The sequence below is a fragment of the Triturus cristatus genome, chromosome 1_2 (assembly GCF_964204655.1).
Source record: "Triturus cristatus chromosome 1_2, aTriCri1.1, whole genome shotgun sequence".
Classification (NCBI taxonomy): domain Eukaryota; kingdom Metazoa; phylum Chordata; class Amphibia; order Caudata; family Salamandridae; genus Triturus; species Triturus cristatus.
Genome location: NC_140580.1, coordinates 1,106,916,966 through 1,106,929,844, shown reverse-complemented (window position 1 = coordinate 1,106,929,844; position 12,879 = coordinate 1,106,916,966). Strand labels below are relative to the sequence as shown.

The following is a 12,879-nucleotide window of genomic DNA, read 5'->3' as shown; positions in this document are numbered from 1 at the left end:
GACCAGCGTTGGGTCAGCGGCAGATTCCTCTCCCTTCCCCAACCGGAGCACACAGTGGTGACTGACACGTCCCTCTTGGGATGGGACGGCCACATGGGAGAGGCGGAGATCAGAGGCCTCTGGTCTCCAGCGGAGTCCAAGCTCCATATCAACCTTTTAGAGCTCAGGGCGATCCTACTCGCACTGAAAGCATTCCTTCCCTCTGTCAAGGGGAGTGTAGTGCAGGGGTTCACGGACAACACCACTGCCATGTGGTACTGCAACAAGCAAGGCGGGGTGAAGTCGTGGACCCTATGTCAGGAGGCTCTACGTCTCTGGACATGGCTGGAACGTCAAGGCATTTCCTTGGTGGTTCAACACTTGGCAGGTTCTCTGAACGCCAGGGCGGACAAACTCAGCCGCAGGTGCATGTTGGATCACGAATGGTGTCTACACTCGGACGTGGCGCAAGGTCTCTTTCAGCAGTGGGGAGAACCTTGGTTAGATCTATTCGCCACCGAAGAGAACGCTCAATGTCAGCAGTTCTGCGCGTTGGAGTTTCCAAGGCGGCACTCGCTCGGAGACGCTTTTCGTCCCGAGTCGAGTTGCGGTCTGTTGTACGCCTTTCCGCCTATACCACTTCTACCCAGAGTGCTGAAGAAGATCAGGCGCGACCGGGCACAAGTCATTCTTGTGGCACCGGACTGGGCTCGAAGGGTTTGGTATCCCGAGCTACTCAGTATGAGCGTGGATCCCCCAATCCGACTGCCTCTTTGGGAGGATCTCCTGTCGCAGCACCAGGGGACGGTCCTCCACCGAACCTGTCCAGCCTCCACCTCCTTGCGTGGAGATTGAGCGGCGACAGTTGATTCCATTTGACTTGCCTCCTGAAGTCTGTAATGTGTTTCTGGCAGCCAGGCGTCCCTCAACTCAAACTGTATACGCCTGTCGGTGGAACAAGTTTGTGGTATGGTGCGCAGCGAAAGCTGTATATCCCCTTTCTGCCCCTCTTTCTGAGGTCCTTTTGTTCCTTCCCTCTGTGGCCCAGCAGGGCTGTGCTCTTGGCACTGTCAAGGGCTACCTTTCTGCTCTTTCAGCCTTTCTCTGGCTGCCTGATCAGCCCTCTCTTTTCAAGTCCCCTGTTGTCAATAGATTTCTCAAAGGCATTACTCACCTTTTTCCTCCTATTCCTTTGGTGATGCCTCAGTGGGACTTGAACCTGGTTCTCACATACTTAATGTGCACTCCCTTTGAGCCTCTTCATTACTGTTCTTTGAGGTTACTAACTTTAAAAACTGTCTTCCTGGTGGCCATCACCTCCGCCAGGCGGGTGAGTGAGCTTCAGGTTCTTTCATGTAAACCTTCTTTCCTGGCGATTCATCCGCACAAGGTGGTGCTTCGACCACGTCGCTCCTTTCTACCAAAAGTAGTCACTGCCTTTCATCTTGGACAGACTGTTAATCTGCCCACTTGCTTTCCGCCTCCGCATCCTTCAAGAGAGGAAGAGAGGCTCCACAGTCTGTACCCAAAACGTGCGCTTTCATTCTATCTCAACCACACACAGCAGTTCTGGGTGGATGACCAGCTCTTTGTTGGCTACGTGGGTGCTAAGAAAGGTCAGGCTGTGCACAATCGGACTATCTCCGATGGGTTGTCTTGTGCATTAAAGCCTGTTAATCTCTGGCAAAAAAGGAACCTCCGGTTGGGCTGCGTGCCCATTCTATCAGGGTGACAGCAGCTACTACGGCATTAGGACGTGGTGTCCCTCTGCAAGATATCCGTCAGGCAGCTACGTGGGCCTCGCTGCATACTTTCACTAAGCACTATTGCCTTGACAGTCAAGTCCAGAGAGACGGCTTCTTTGACTGGTCGGTTCTCCGTGACTTTCTGGTGTGATTTCACTTTGCAGACCCGCAACCGAGGTTGGTATTGCTTGAGTATGTATTCTAAGGTAAGGAATCTATCACTAACGTGTCTCTTTCAGATGCACAAGTTACTTACTTGTGTAACGATACATCTGTAAGAGACATTAGTTAGTGATAGATTCCTTACCATCCTCCCCGTTCTGCGAACTGTTCTCTAGGGTTCAGGTCACCCCTTTCAGGGCCCTAGTTTCATTGCACCAGTAGTCGGTCTCTGACATGGCTCTGTGTTCCTGGCGCTGAAAAGTTGTGTACAGAACTGACGTCAGCGCGCGTGGGCGTGTCTAAGTAGCTCCGACGACGTCATCTCGGCGACTACAACGCCAGTGACGTACGCTGAGCCGCACGATGACGCCTACCGACCCGCTAGGGTACTGCTGACGAAAACTTTACGGATCCAGTCTGACGCCTGGGGATATTCTAAGGTAAGGAATCTATCACTAACTAATGTAAGTAACTTGTGCATTAGGTAATGCAGTACGTGCATTAATTAGCCTAGAATTAAACATTTAACCCAGAACACTTTATTAGCATAGAAATAAAGATCGGTTTGGCTGGCAGGGCTCTCGGCTGTGACGGAGTACCCTGTCGGGCCACAAGTATTGTGTGAGTTACATGTGCTAACTGGCCTGAACGTTCTTCATACTACCAGTGCCTTGATACCCTCATGGGTGAGTAGCCGCACTTCACAAACACCTGATTGAATGATGAACCAGTAGTACATGGTCCCTGTGTTTCAAAGGACAAGGGCAATACTTGTCATAAGAGCAGTATATTACCCTTGAGATGCAGCGGCACCCCAGACATGTGACCTGACTGATGCACAAAAGTGTATAAAGAAGAGCTCGTGACTCAACAGTGAGAGCAGTGGTTCTTAACCTGTGGTCCTGGGAGTCTGCAAAGCCTATTTAGAGGGTCCGCAACTGCTTAAAAAACCACTGTGACCACTCTCAACCTTCCCAGGTCCATACAAGAGTTTCTTACCCAATCCAATTTGTTTGCTTTGTAGTCTATGGATATTTATTCCTGTGTGTATAATATTAGGATTACAAATCCAAGAATACCAAGCTAAAACTGGACTGGAGCTTCCCACACATATACCCAGAAAATGTGATCTCTCTGCAGTGTAACTTACATGCAGGATCTACTGTCAGCATGGGTGGGAGGGAGTCCACAGTGTTCAGGGGGCTGGCCACTGACATCTGCATAATCCATCCCTCCCTCTGCTCCACCCTACACTCCCTACCCCGATTGAACTCCCCTCCCCCACCCTCACTCCTGATAGATAAATAACTGATAATCGAGAGGAAACCATGCTTGAGAATGAGGAATTGTTTTTCATTTTATTTTATTACATATGAGCATTCTTAATTAACTTTTCGAATCTCGATCGAATTTAGAAAAGCTTCACTGTTCCTATTATAATTGAAATTTAGATTTTTATTTTTTATTTTTTTGTGAATTAAATACAATATTTCAACATCTGTGCATTAGTTTGATGAATGCTACTTTCTGCATTTTTGTGTATTGTTTTGAGGTTCAAACAATTGAAATATTGTAGTCCAGAGTTCCCGGCTTCCTCTTATGTGTCAGAGGGAGGTCCCCGGATTCCATTACTGAAGCATTGGGGGTGGCCAGTAAAAATTAAGTGGAGGCCCACAGAAGTAAAAAGAACCACTGGCATATTAGATATTGTCTGTACAAAGCACATCGCCCTGCGGAAGCACTGCTGGTTCGATAACTTGATGTGATCACATTGCCTTTATCACTCACTTTGCTGCATGGTCACGATTGTCTATTTTTTCCCCTCTTGATCCCCAGCCTCGCAGCCAGCCAAGTAGGGCAGAACTTCACATTCGTGCTCACTGACATCGACAGCAAGCAGAGGTTCGGATTCTGCCGCTTATCGTCGGGGGCCAAGAGCTGCTTCTGTATCTTAAGGTAAGGCGCAGTGTGCAACCGCCCATCCTGGGCGGCCATGTCATCCTCTGATTCCTTGCAGTTTTTCTCTCCAACTGCTTTGATTTTTAGGTCTCGCCTGATCCAGCGCATGCGCTGGTCTGGCCGAGACATTTAGTCAGTGGCTTTTCGAAGTGCTTTTTCGCTCGCCCATATGCTTCTTCCTATTGCCTCCGGTCCTCCCGCACTCCCCAGCATTAGTAGACACTGAATTTGTTTCATAATACTACGTCATAGCATGATATGGTGAGCTCACCCATGAGTAGCAGGCATACTCTCGCTCCCATCTCTAGCGGACTCAACTCAGCTTCACTACACCTCAGCTAACCCGCCTCGCCTCCACCTTCCACCCCCTAACACCCAATCGAGCTGGTAGCGACAAAACGCGTTTTAGACTCTGGTCTACTACTTGCAACCCTAGTGACAAACGACATGCCACACCCTTTTACAAGAATTTAAATAATGATCCACATATTTTCAGTGTGATAGGATTAGATAAATGCTGTGCTCTTTTTGTAATACGCTATTCGTAACCTACATGCCTTCAGTGAATGAAGTGAAAAGCAGCAGAGAGCAGTGGTGGGGATTTCGGACATAATTTCATCTTACTTAGTATTATTTTCAACCAGTAGTGTCACTCTGTTCCATTGCACTTAAGGGAACACCACGAAAATAGCTATTCTTTTTTACATATTTGAGAAGAACAAAAGACTGAAATGCCCCTATCTGGATTTAAATACTTTGCGTGCAGGCTATTCCCAGATCTCTGCAGCGTGTGCATTAACCCGCAGATGTCAAGCAGCCTGAATCACTTGTGTCACCGTTACCACTTGCCTTTCTATACAAGTACACGGTGCATGTTGGGACTTTTTAATTCAACGATGCTCTACTTATGGGTAATTAAGAGCATACTGGGAAAACTGCAAGTGATAGAGCTGACTTAACGCGGTCTACATAAAGCAAAGTCACTTAGTTTAAGTCACTGGTACCGGAACTCTTTATCTGCATATTTCGGGCTGCTCTGACTCCTTGAGCTATCCCTCCTCCTGGAACTCCTGAAATGAAGAGCTCGCTAAATCCTATTGAGAGTGACACTTGTGACCAAGTATGAAACATATACATAAACGTTCCACTGTATGGTAACATTCATATTGCGCTTACTACGTGTGTGGGGTGGGGGAAGGGGCTGAAGCACTTGTCTACATGGGTAGTAGTCAGGTGGGAAACTAATGAACCCTGATTAAAAAAAAAAAAAACAATTAATCTTTCCTGTTTCTAGATGTTGGCATGAATGTATTATGAAAAAGCAAAAATATTCAATACATTGTAGATTATCTGTTGGTATTTTTAAGCTCTTATTAACGAACACTAGTTGCGCTTCACTACTGCACATTTTCTCATGCGGAACCAAAGAAACCTCATACCACACGGTTGACGTGGAGGTTCATGGCCCTGTGAAAGCCCAACTGAAGTAAAGTCAAAAAGGAGGTGCAGTCCACATACAGAAACAAGCATTGGCATAGCCAATAGGTCTCGCCTTTGGGACCTTTTAAGTGTTTAACCATGCAACAGTTGATGTTGTTGCACCAAGGACATTGTAATGCATAACTAAATACTTATAAGGTCCCAAAAGCGAGACCTATTAGCTATGCCAATGCTTGTTTTGCTCTTCTAACAAAAAGACAGTATTTTTGCATACATATTCTAGATTCTTTGATTATTTGTTTTTATTACTGTTTTACTTCACAAATTCCATTTCAATAAGGACTGCTGCACCAGGGTCTCCCTGAGACAAGCATAGTTTCTGCTTGTGAGACGTGATAACGCTGCAGATAAGATGTATTTGGACGTGGGTATTTCGCATACTTGTTTAAATGAGTTTTAATGTCATGACAATGTTTACATGTGCTGCTTACGGTAGCACATATCTTACTAGTAAAGTGTGACTTATCAATGTCAGCCATTGACATTGTGACATTGATGGTAGAGGAGGAGATGAGAGGATGGTTGTGGTTAAGGTATTTTAAACATGAGAAAACATTTAGTAAATATGACCATTATAATGTCAATTACAATTAATGCTAATGTAATTTTTTGTTGTGCATGTTCGACATAAGCACTCATGCTAATACGTCTCTCCATAGAGACAACGTTTTAAGCTGCCTGCTCTCACTCCCGTAGCATCTCATTTGAAAACTGTGCTCAGCTCCTTTCCCGCCTTTAATAAAAGGGAAAAAGGCAGAGAAGGGAGATGTGGTGGAAGGAGACACATGAAACAATCTTGTCTATGAAAGGTGCAAGAGAATGCTCCTCCCCACCGCCACCTCATTCAACACATCCTACCACTGTGTCAAGACTCACTCCGATAAGACTCCCGACAAAGCCAAAATAGAGCATCACATTTGAAGTCACCCCGTTGTAATACTTCATTGTCTCCCATTATCTTTCTTGGGTGCTCTCTAATTCTTCTGTCAAAAAACCAAATCTTTGTTTGCTCATTAAAACCATTCAAATACACACAGAGATTTAAAATACTTGTGAAAAAGATAACAACCAGCTAACTCACCGCTCTCCCTGATCGCGTTCTTTTACAGAAACTATAATCAAATTAGTAACATTTGGGGATATGGTACTGCTACAATGCTTTGGTTACAGAATCCATATAGTTCTCAAATCTGCTTACCATGTGCCCATTTGTGACAGTCTTAGAAGGGTTGATTGGCAGGTAACTAGGCCTAAATTAAACCGTGCTTTTAATAATTTCTTTGACTCATAATCCGGATTTGAGGTGGTGCACAATGCGTGCATTAAAGATGATCACATATAAAGATGTTGGGCTACAATGCCTGCCCTTGTAGGATGGAAATAGTGTTGATTTCCAAAGTTCACCCCGTGGGCTGGCACAAAGATGGAGCCTCATAAACCTGCCCTTCACATTCAAATGTGTCAAAACAAAAGTAGAGTTCTGTCCGAAATTTCAACCTTCTGTGACTCCAAAATGCGGCAAGGATTTTGTTTTTGATTTTTGGCAAAAATCAGGTAGTCCTCATTGGCTGATGTAAAATGTAACCAGCTGAGCTAGGGTGAATAGCTTTTCAATTAATAAGGGCTGCTAGATTCTGAAAAGTGCCTTTAAAGATTATCTAATGACTTGCTCTGCCAAGACTCCTCCTTGAGGGAAAACTCAGCCCATAAAAGTTATTTCAGTGACTCAACGGGTGTGGCACGCTTATTGTGAGTTCAAAAAGCTGGCCTTAAATGCCTGGTCTTCAGTAGCCTATATTCCTACAGGAATTGAGCATGGTCGTTTTTATAAGGAAGCCTAAACAGCTGACAAGTGCACTGAGCCCGAACCAACCGTGTGGTGATCTTCCCCAAGTAAGCTTCATTTACATATATAGGGGAATACATCCAATTTGCTTTAAAAATAGCTGCGGTAGGTGCTAGCGATGTAGGTGCTAGCGATGTGGGTGCTAGCGATGATGGTGGACAGCTGAGCGTCTGACCGTCATCCTGTCTGAAACGGGATCGGCCGACCGGGAGTCAGCGGTCCCGCCAGACAAATTACGATGCGACCGCCATGGAGGTGTTCGGAAACATGGCTTTTAGCGTTGAGGCATGTGCTGGGGCCCCGAAAAGGGCTGCAGCACAAGCCTCACTGCTAAGAGGCATGTTTGTAAACATTCCTGCACCCTGTGACAGGCACCATGCGGTGCCTGCCACACGGTGCAGGGATGTTTAGGGGACCATAGGTCCCCCCCCCCAGACCCCACAGTGGAGGGCCAGGGGGGCATATAGGGGCCCCCAAAGTCTCTTTCCACATGCCATTTCATGTAAGGGCAGGCAGAAAGGGACTTTGTAATCCCTACGGCGGTGCCTGAGCAGGCACTGACACTATTGTAGGGATTACTGTTCCTCCAACGGCCCGAATGGCTCGTTGAGCTTTTCGGATGTGCGGCAGACGGTCTCTCTGCCAGATGGCACAGCCCGTCGCATCATAATGCGGCGGGCGGAGCAGGGGCCGATGTCAGTGGGACCGCCATCGATGGCCTGATGGTGGCAGTCTCACCGCGATCACAATCAGGACCATTATTCTAAATTTGGTTTAGAGCTTATTGATGTCTTGGACTTCAAGGAGGCCTGATGGTGACCATGTCTAACCATGCATTCAAACCAAACACTCACATTTTAATATACTGGTTCTTTCTCTACATTTAAAGCTTTTTTTAATCTGCCTGCGAGGTGTATGATGTTTCTGGCGACAAATTAGAACTTTGATCTTTATTTTAATCAACAACTTGTATTCCTTGCAGTTAGCATCTAAACAGTTTATAGCTCTCTGCAGGCTGATTCTTGGTCTGTCCACTCGAACAGTGGTTTGTATCTCCAAACTGCAGGATAGGTACTGCCTCTCTTCCTAGTTTTCCATAGAGGACTAAAAGGGCGAGGCGCATATGGGTGAGGTAATGTATATATATCTAATGGCACCCAAAAACACTGCTTTGGGGACAGCTCCAGATTGATAGCTGATATCCGCATAGTTTTGTCCATCCTTCCAATGGATTATTTGTGTTTCGCAGTGCCATGTCAGATGGATAAATGAGGCCACCCCACGTTCAAGGCAGGCAGAGGACCTTTACGGCTGCATCTTTTTAAGTTCTAAGAAGTCAAATATGTTGATGCGCAGAAAGTTCAAATGTATTAACTCAACCTCTTTTACCAGAGTACAGGTCAACCTTATTTTCCCATCCGAGCTTGGTTCTTTACTAGCCTCGTCCCATTGACGTTGGACTTTTAATGGAAGTTGTTCCTGTCTTATTTCAGAGCCTTATATAAAAGTCACCCATATCTGACATTGGCACTATCCTGCAATGCATCTATACCAAACTATGGAATTCATTCCACACACACATAAGATGCACTGGCAACCATCTAGCTTCCAAAGATTACTCAAGAGCTGGCTCTTCTCCACATGACAATAATACTCACAACACAAGAGTGTACCTCAACAGTATATTCAGACATAGCCAACTATACCTCTCGCAGTATAGAGATGAAGTTGTTGTTATACATGTGCTGTTGCACATTGAACTACGCTTTCTGTTATAAACAGGTATCTTCATATAGGTTTAAACATGTATGTTACACCACAAGAGACATGCATATCAGATGATGTAATAATTGCTGCTTCTTTGTACATATATGTGCATATATAGAGGAGTTTATGCCAGCTACTAACACTCAATTAAATGTCATGAAAAAATGTGCATATTTCTCCACAAGATAACTGTGCACCTCACACCATGTTAAATATTCTGTACCATGCCCTAGTTAATAACCACTCACCCTGCTCTCCCGTACATCAGAGATGGAACTCTCCCTCAGCGGATGTCACCCCTCCCCCTCGTCCTACACCCGCCCTAGTTAATAACCACTCACCGTGCTCTCCCGTACATCAGAGATGGAACTCTCCCTCAGCGGATATCACCCCTCCCCCTCATCCCTTTGCCTTGAACTCGCCTACGCCCTCCCTAGTGAACAACCCCCCTAACCTCCTCCACAAGAGACACAATCCACATTCTGATCCTGCTACTAAGCTCAAGGAAATAAACCTCAAACTTCTAATTCTCAAAACTGTAATTCAAAATCTGGCCCTGGAACTCTCTTTCAACATGACCTCGCAGGAGACTCTGCATCTGATCTATCACCACCATAATCTTCCACCACCTACCACTATGTTACCGAGTGACCCCGGGCTAAAACACCCAGAACTGAAGTTGATTACCACCCCCTACCCCAACGCCCCATACAGACCCGCCAGATCCAAAAATCCACAATCTGAACTAGATATTCTCTCCCTTCTCCGAGCCTACAACGACCCTCATCCGTTCATCGCAGCCCCTTCTACAACTTCACTAACAGCCCATCTAAATACCCCTGGTTCGACCCACCCTAAGCTAGGCAACACGGAGACTATCCAAAGCATCACTGCTAACCCTCGTAGAGCACCCAGACGCAACGCCAATGCCGTAAACATTAATAACCTCATGCAGATCCCCACGACGCAGCCCTCGCTCACTGACCACAAATCTTAACTGAAATGCATGTTACTCAACTGTAGATCAGCGGTGAAACATGTCACGGACCTTGCTAATCTCATCCTTGCCCAAGAACTTGACCTCTTTATCCTCACCGAAACTTCGCTCACCGACTCCTCAGGACCCATCTTGGACATGCTAGTCCCTCCCACCCACAACATTATCAGCCTCGATCGAGCTAAGAAAACGGGAGGTGGTATCGCCTGTATCTACCTCAATTCTCTGTCTGCAAAACAGTCCCCTTCAGCTAATCGCTCATCCTGTGAATATTTATGCATAGACATCTCCAACACACATTGACCCCTTTGCTGCCTGCACATCTTCTACCACCCCCCAGGAGACAACCTCCCTCTAATTGAACAAACAATGTAAATAATCTCCTCCAACCTAGGCTGACACTGCCCCCAGATCTTCCTTGGTGACGTGCACGACCTCACTGAGCACTATAACAACGCCATGCTGTCTGCCCAGAACGCAACTGCCCCCCTTCAACTAAAAAGAATACCCATCAAAGGCTCCAAACCATGGTTCAATGACAGCCTAATTGCTGACAGACGCAACCTGAGACTAGCAGAACGCACTTGGAGATCCGCCCCCTCCGCGGGTCATCTGAAAACGCTTAGACTAAAAAGAAGTAGATACAACAAACAAACAAACAAAGCTAAAAATCGCCAGAAACAGCTATTTTAGCTGATTAAGTTACAATCCAATAACACTCCTATCCAACCTCAGCACATCTCCTGCCCCCAGCCAAACTGCAACGCTGTTGCTGACTTGCTCCTCAAAAAGGCTAGGAAGATCGATTCTGATCTAAAATCTGCTTCAACCGAACTCTCACCCTCTCATGACTCCTCATTACCCACACCCCCCACGCCTCCCTGTCTATCCACCCAAAACAATGCCTCATGGAGTCAATTCACACCCCTCAATGACAATGCCATACGCAACATACTCTCGACTCTGAAACCCTCAAATCACTTCAATGACCCACTTACCCCCAACTTCTTTAAAGAAATGATAGGATCACTAGTCCCGCTCTGGTCCAAGATCATCAACGCCTCCCTTCTTCAAGGGGAGATACCTGACTGCCTGAAGGCTGGACTAGTGCTCCCTATTCTCAAAAAACCCACAGCGGACCCGGAAGACCTGAATAACTACCGACCAATCACAAACAACCCTACCCTTGCTAAACTCCTTGAGAAATGTGTAGATGAACAACTGGGCAAACACATTAAGCAATTCCAACTTCTCGAACAATTCCAATCGGGCTTCCGCACTGGCCACAGCACTGAAACAGCCATCACTCATATTTGGACGATGCTCTCACTTTACTAGACCAAAATGAAGCTTGCCTGCTAATACTACTCGATCTCTCAGCTGCATTTGACACTGTCAAACATGACAACCTACATAAACGCTTGAATGCAGGATGGGGTTCTCTGGCATGGTACTTAAATGGTTTGCCTCTTTCCTCAATAACAGAACGTAGAGTCAAATCCAATCAGTCACGATCCAACTCCAGTCCCTGCACTTTGGGTGTCCCCCAAGGGTTCTCACTCTCCACCACGCTCTTTAATCTCTTCATTGAACCACTGACTGTAATCCTCAAAGCATCCAACATCCAATATCACATGTATGCGGATGACACCCAACTCTACATGAAAATATCCTCCCCCGATGATATCAAGTCACTCAACGGAACCCTGCTCAAAACCCTTAATTGGCTAACCTCCAACCACCTCAATCTAAACACCCTTAAAACAGAATTCCTCTTCATTTCACCCACTAGGCAAAACCCCACTGTTGTGAAATATCTAAGTAACCTCACTGCTCTCAACTGCACACCACACATCATTGATTCCACAAAATCACTGGGGGTTGTGCTAGATAAGAACCTAAACATGCAAGATCACATCAGAGCATCTACCAAAGGAGCGAACTTCCAGCTGAGCATACTAAGAAAACTCAAACCCTACCTTCCCCAAGAGGACTTCAAATCGGCGGTGCAAGCACTAGTCATCTCCAGACTTGAATACGGCAGTGCTACTCTATGCGGACTGCCGAAACTTAGTTTACCCCCCATCAGAGCATCTCTAAATGCTGCGACAAGACTCATTACTGGTTCCAAGAAAATCGACCACATCTCGCCGGACCTGAAATCGCTCAACTGGCTTCCATTTGAGGCTAGGGTCCAGCTAAAAATTGTGTGTATGACCCATAGAGCTCTACGCTTCAATATCCCAATCTACCTGGCAAATAAGCTTGAACTCTCTGGTAGCACCCGGCCCTCAAGCAGCACCAGCACACTGCTGCTTAAGCCGAAGAAATTGAAAAAACTGAAAACATACAACGTACATTCTCTGGCATTGCCCTGAGAATCTGGAACTCCCTACCCATGGAAACAAGACTGATTCTCTCTACATTTGCCTTCAAAAGGGAAGTTAAAGCCCGACTTATGAACACAGTGCTGAACTAGAAGCTTTTCCCTTCTTCCCTACGTTCTTGCTTAGCTGCCGAAGCTATTACCTAACATCTGCTATGGCCCATTGTCGCTCGCCATTATGTCATTAATGGTCCCAATGTATATTGCTTTACTTTTTAACTTTGTTCCGGGTGTCTATTGCTTTACTTTGCTCCTGCAGATATCTGCCTTTGTCTTCCTCAACTCGTGTGTAAAGCGCTCTGATACCCGCCAGGGTCATGATCGCGCTATACAAAACTTTAAATAAATAAATAAAAATAAATAACGGGTATGGGCCACGTGCATATGTGTATGTCTAAGTTAATTCCTGTTTTTTTTATTTAACAAAATCCTTCTCTCAACATTTGTCTCACCCCCGTCTCACCTGACTCACCCCAAACCTTTCTGACTTCTGTGAACCCCCAAACATACAGGTTGCAGAATGAGACCTGTAAGAGAG

At 46.0% G+C, this 12,879-nt stretch overlaps 1 protein-coding gene across 4 annotated transcripts in view; it reads left to right on the top strand.

Annotated features, from left to right (window-relative positions):
• Positions 1–12,879, top strand: part of DENND1A (DENN domain containing 1A) — a 1,317,400-nt gene that overhangs the window by 405,371 nt on the left and 899,150 nt on the right. For all 4 annotated transcript variants that reach the window (XM_085613741.1, XM_085613740.1, XM_085613739.1 and 1 more), the window contains exon 5: positions 3,723–3,842. In XM_085613741.1, the coding sequence (XP_085469867.1) occupies positions 3,723–3,842 (120 nt within the window). The remainder of the gene's footprint in view (positions 1–3,722; positions 3,843–12,879) is intronic.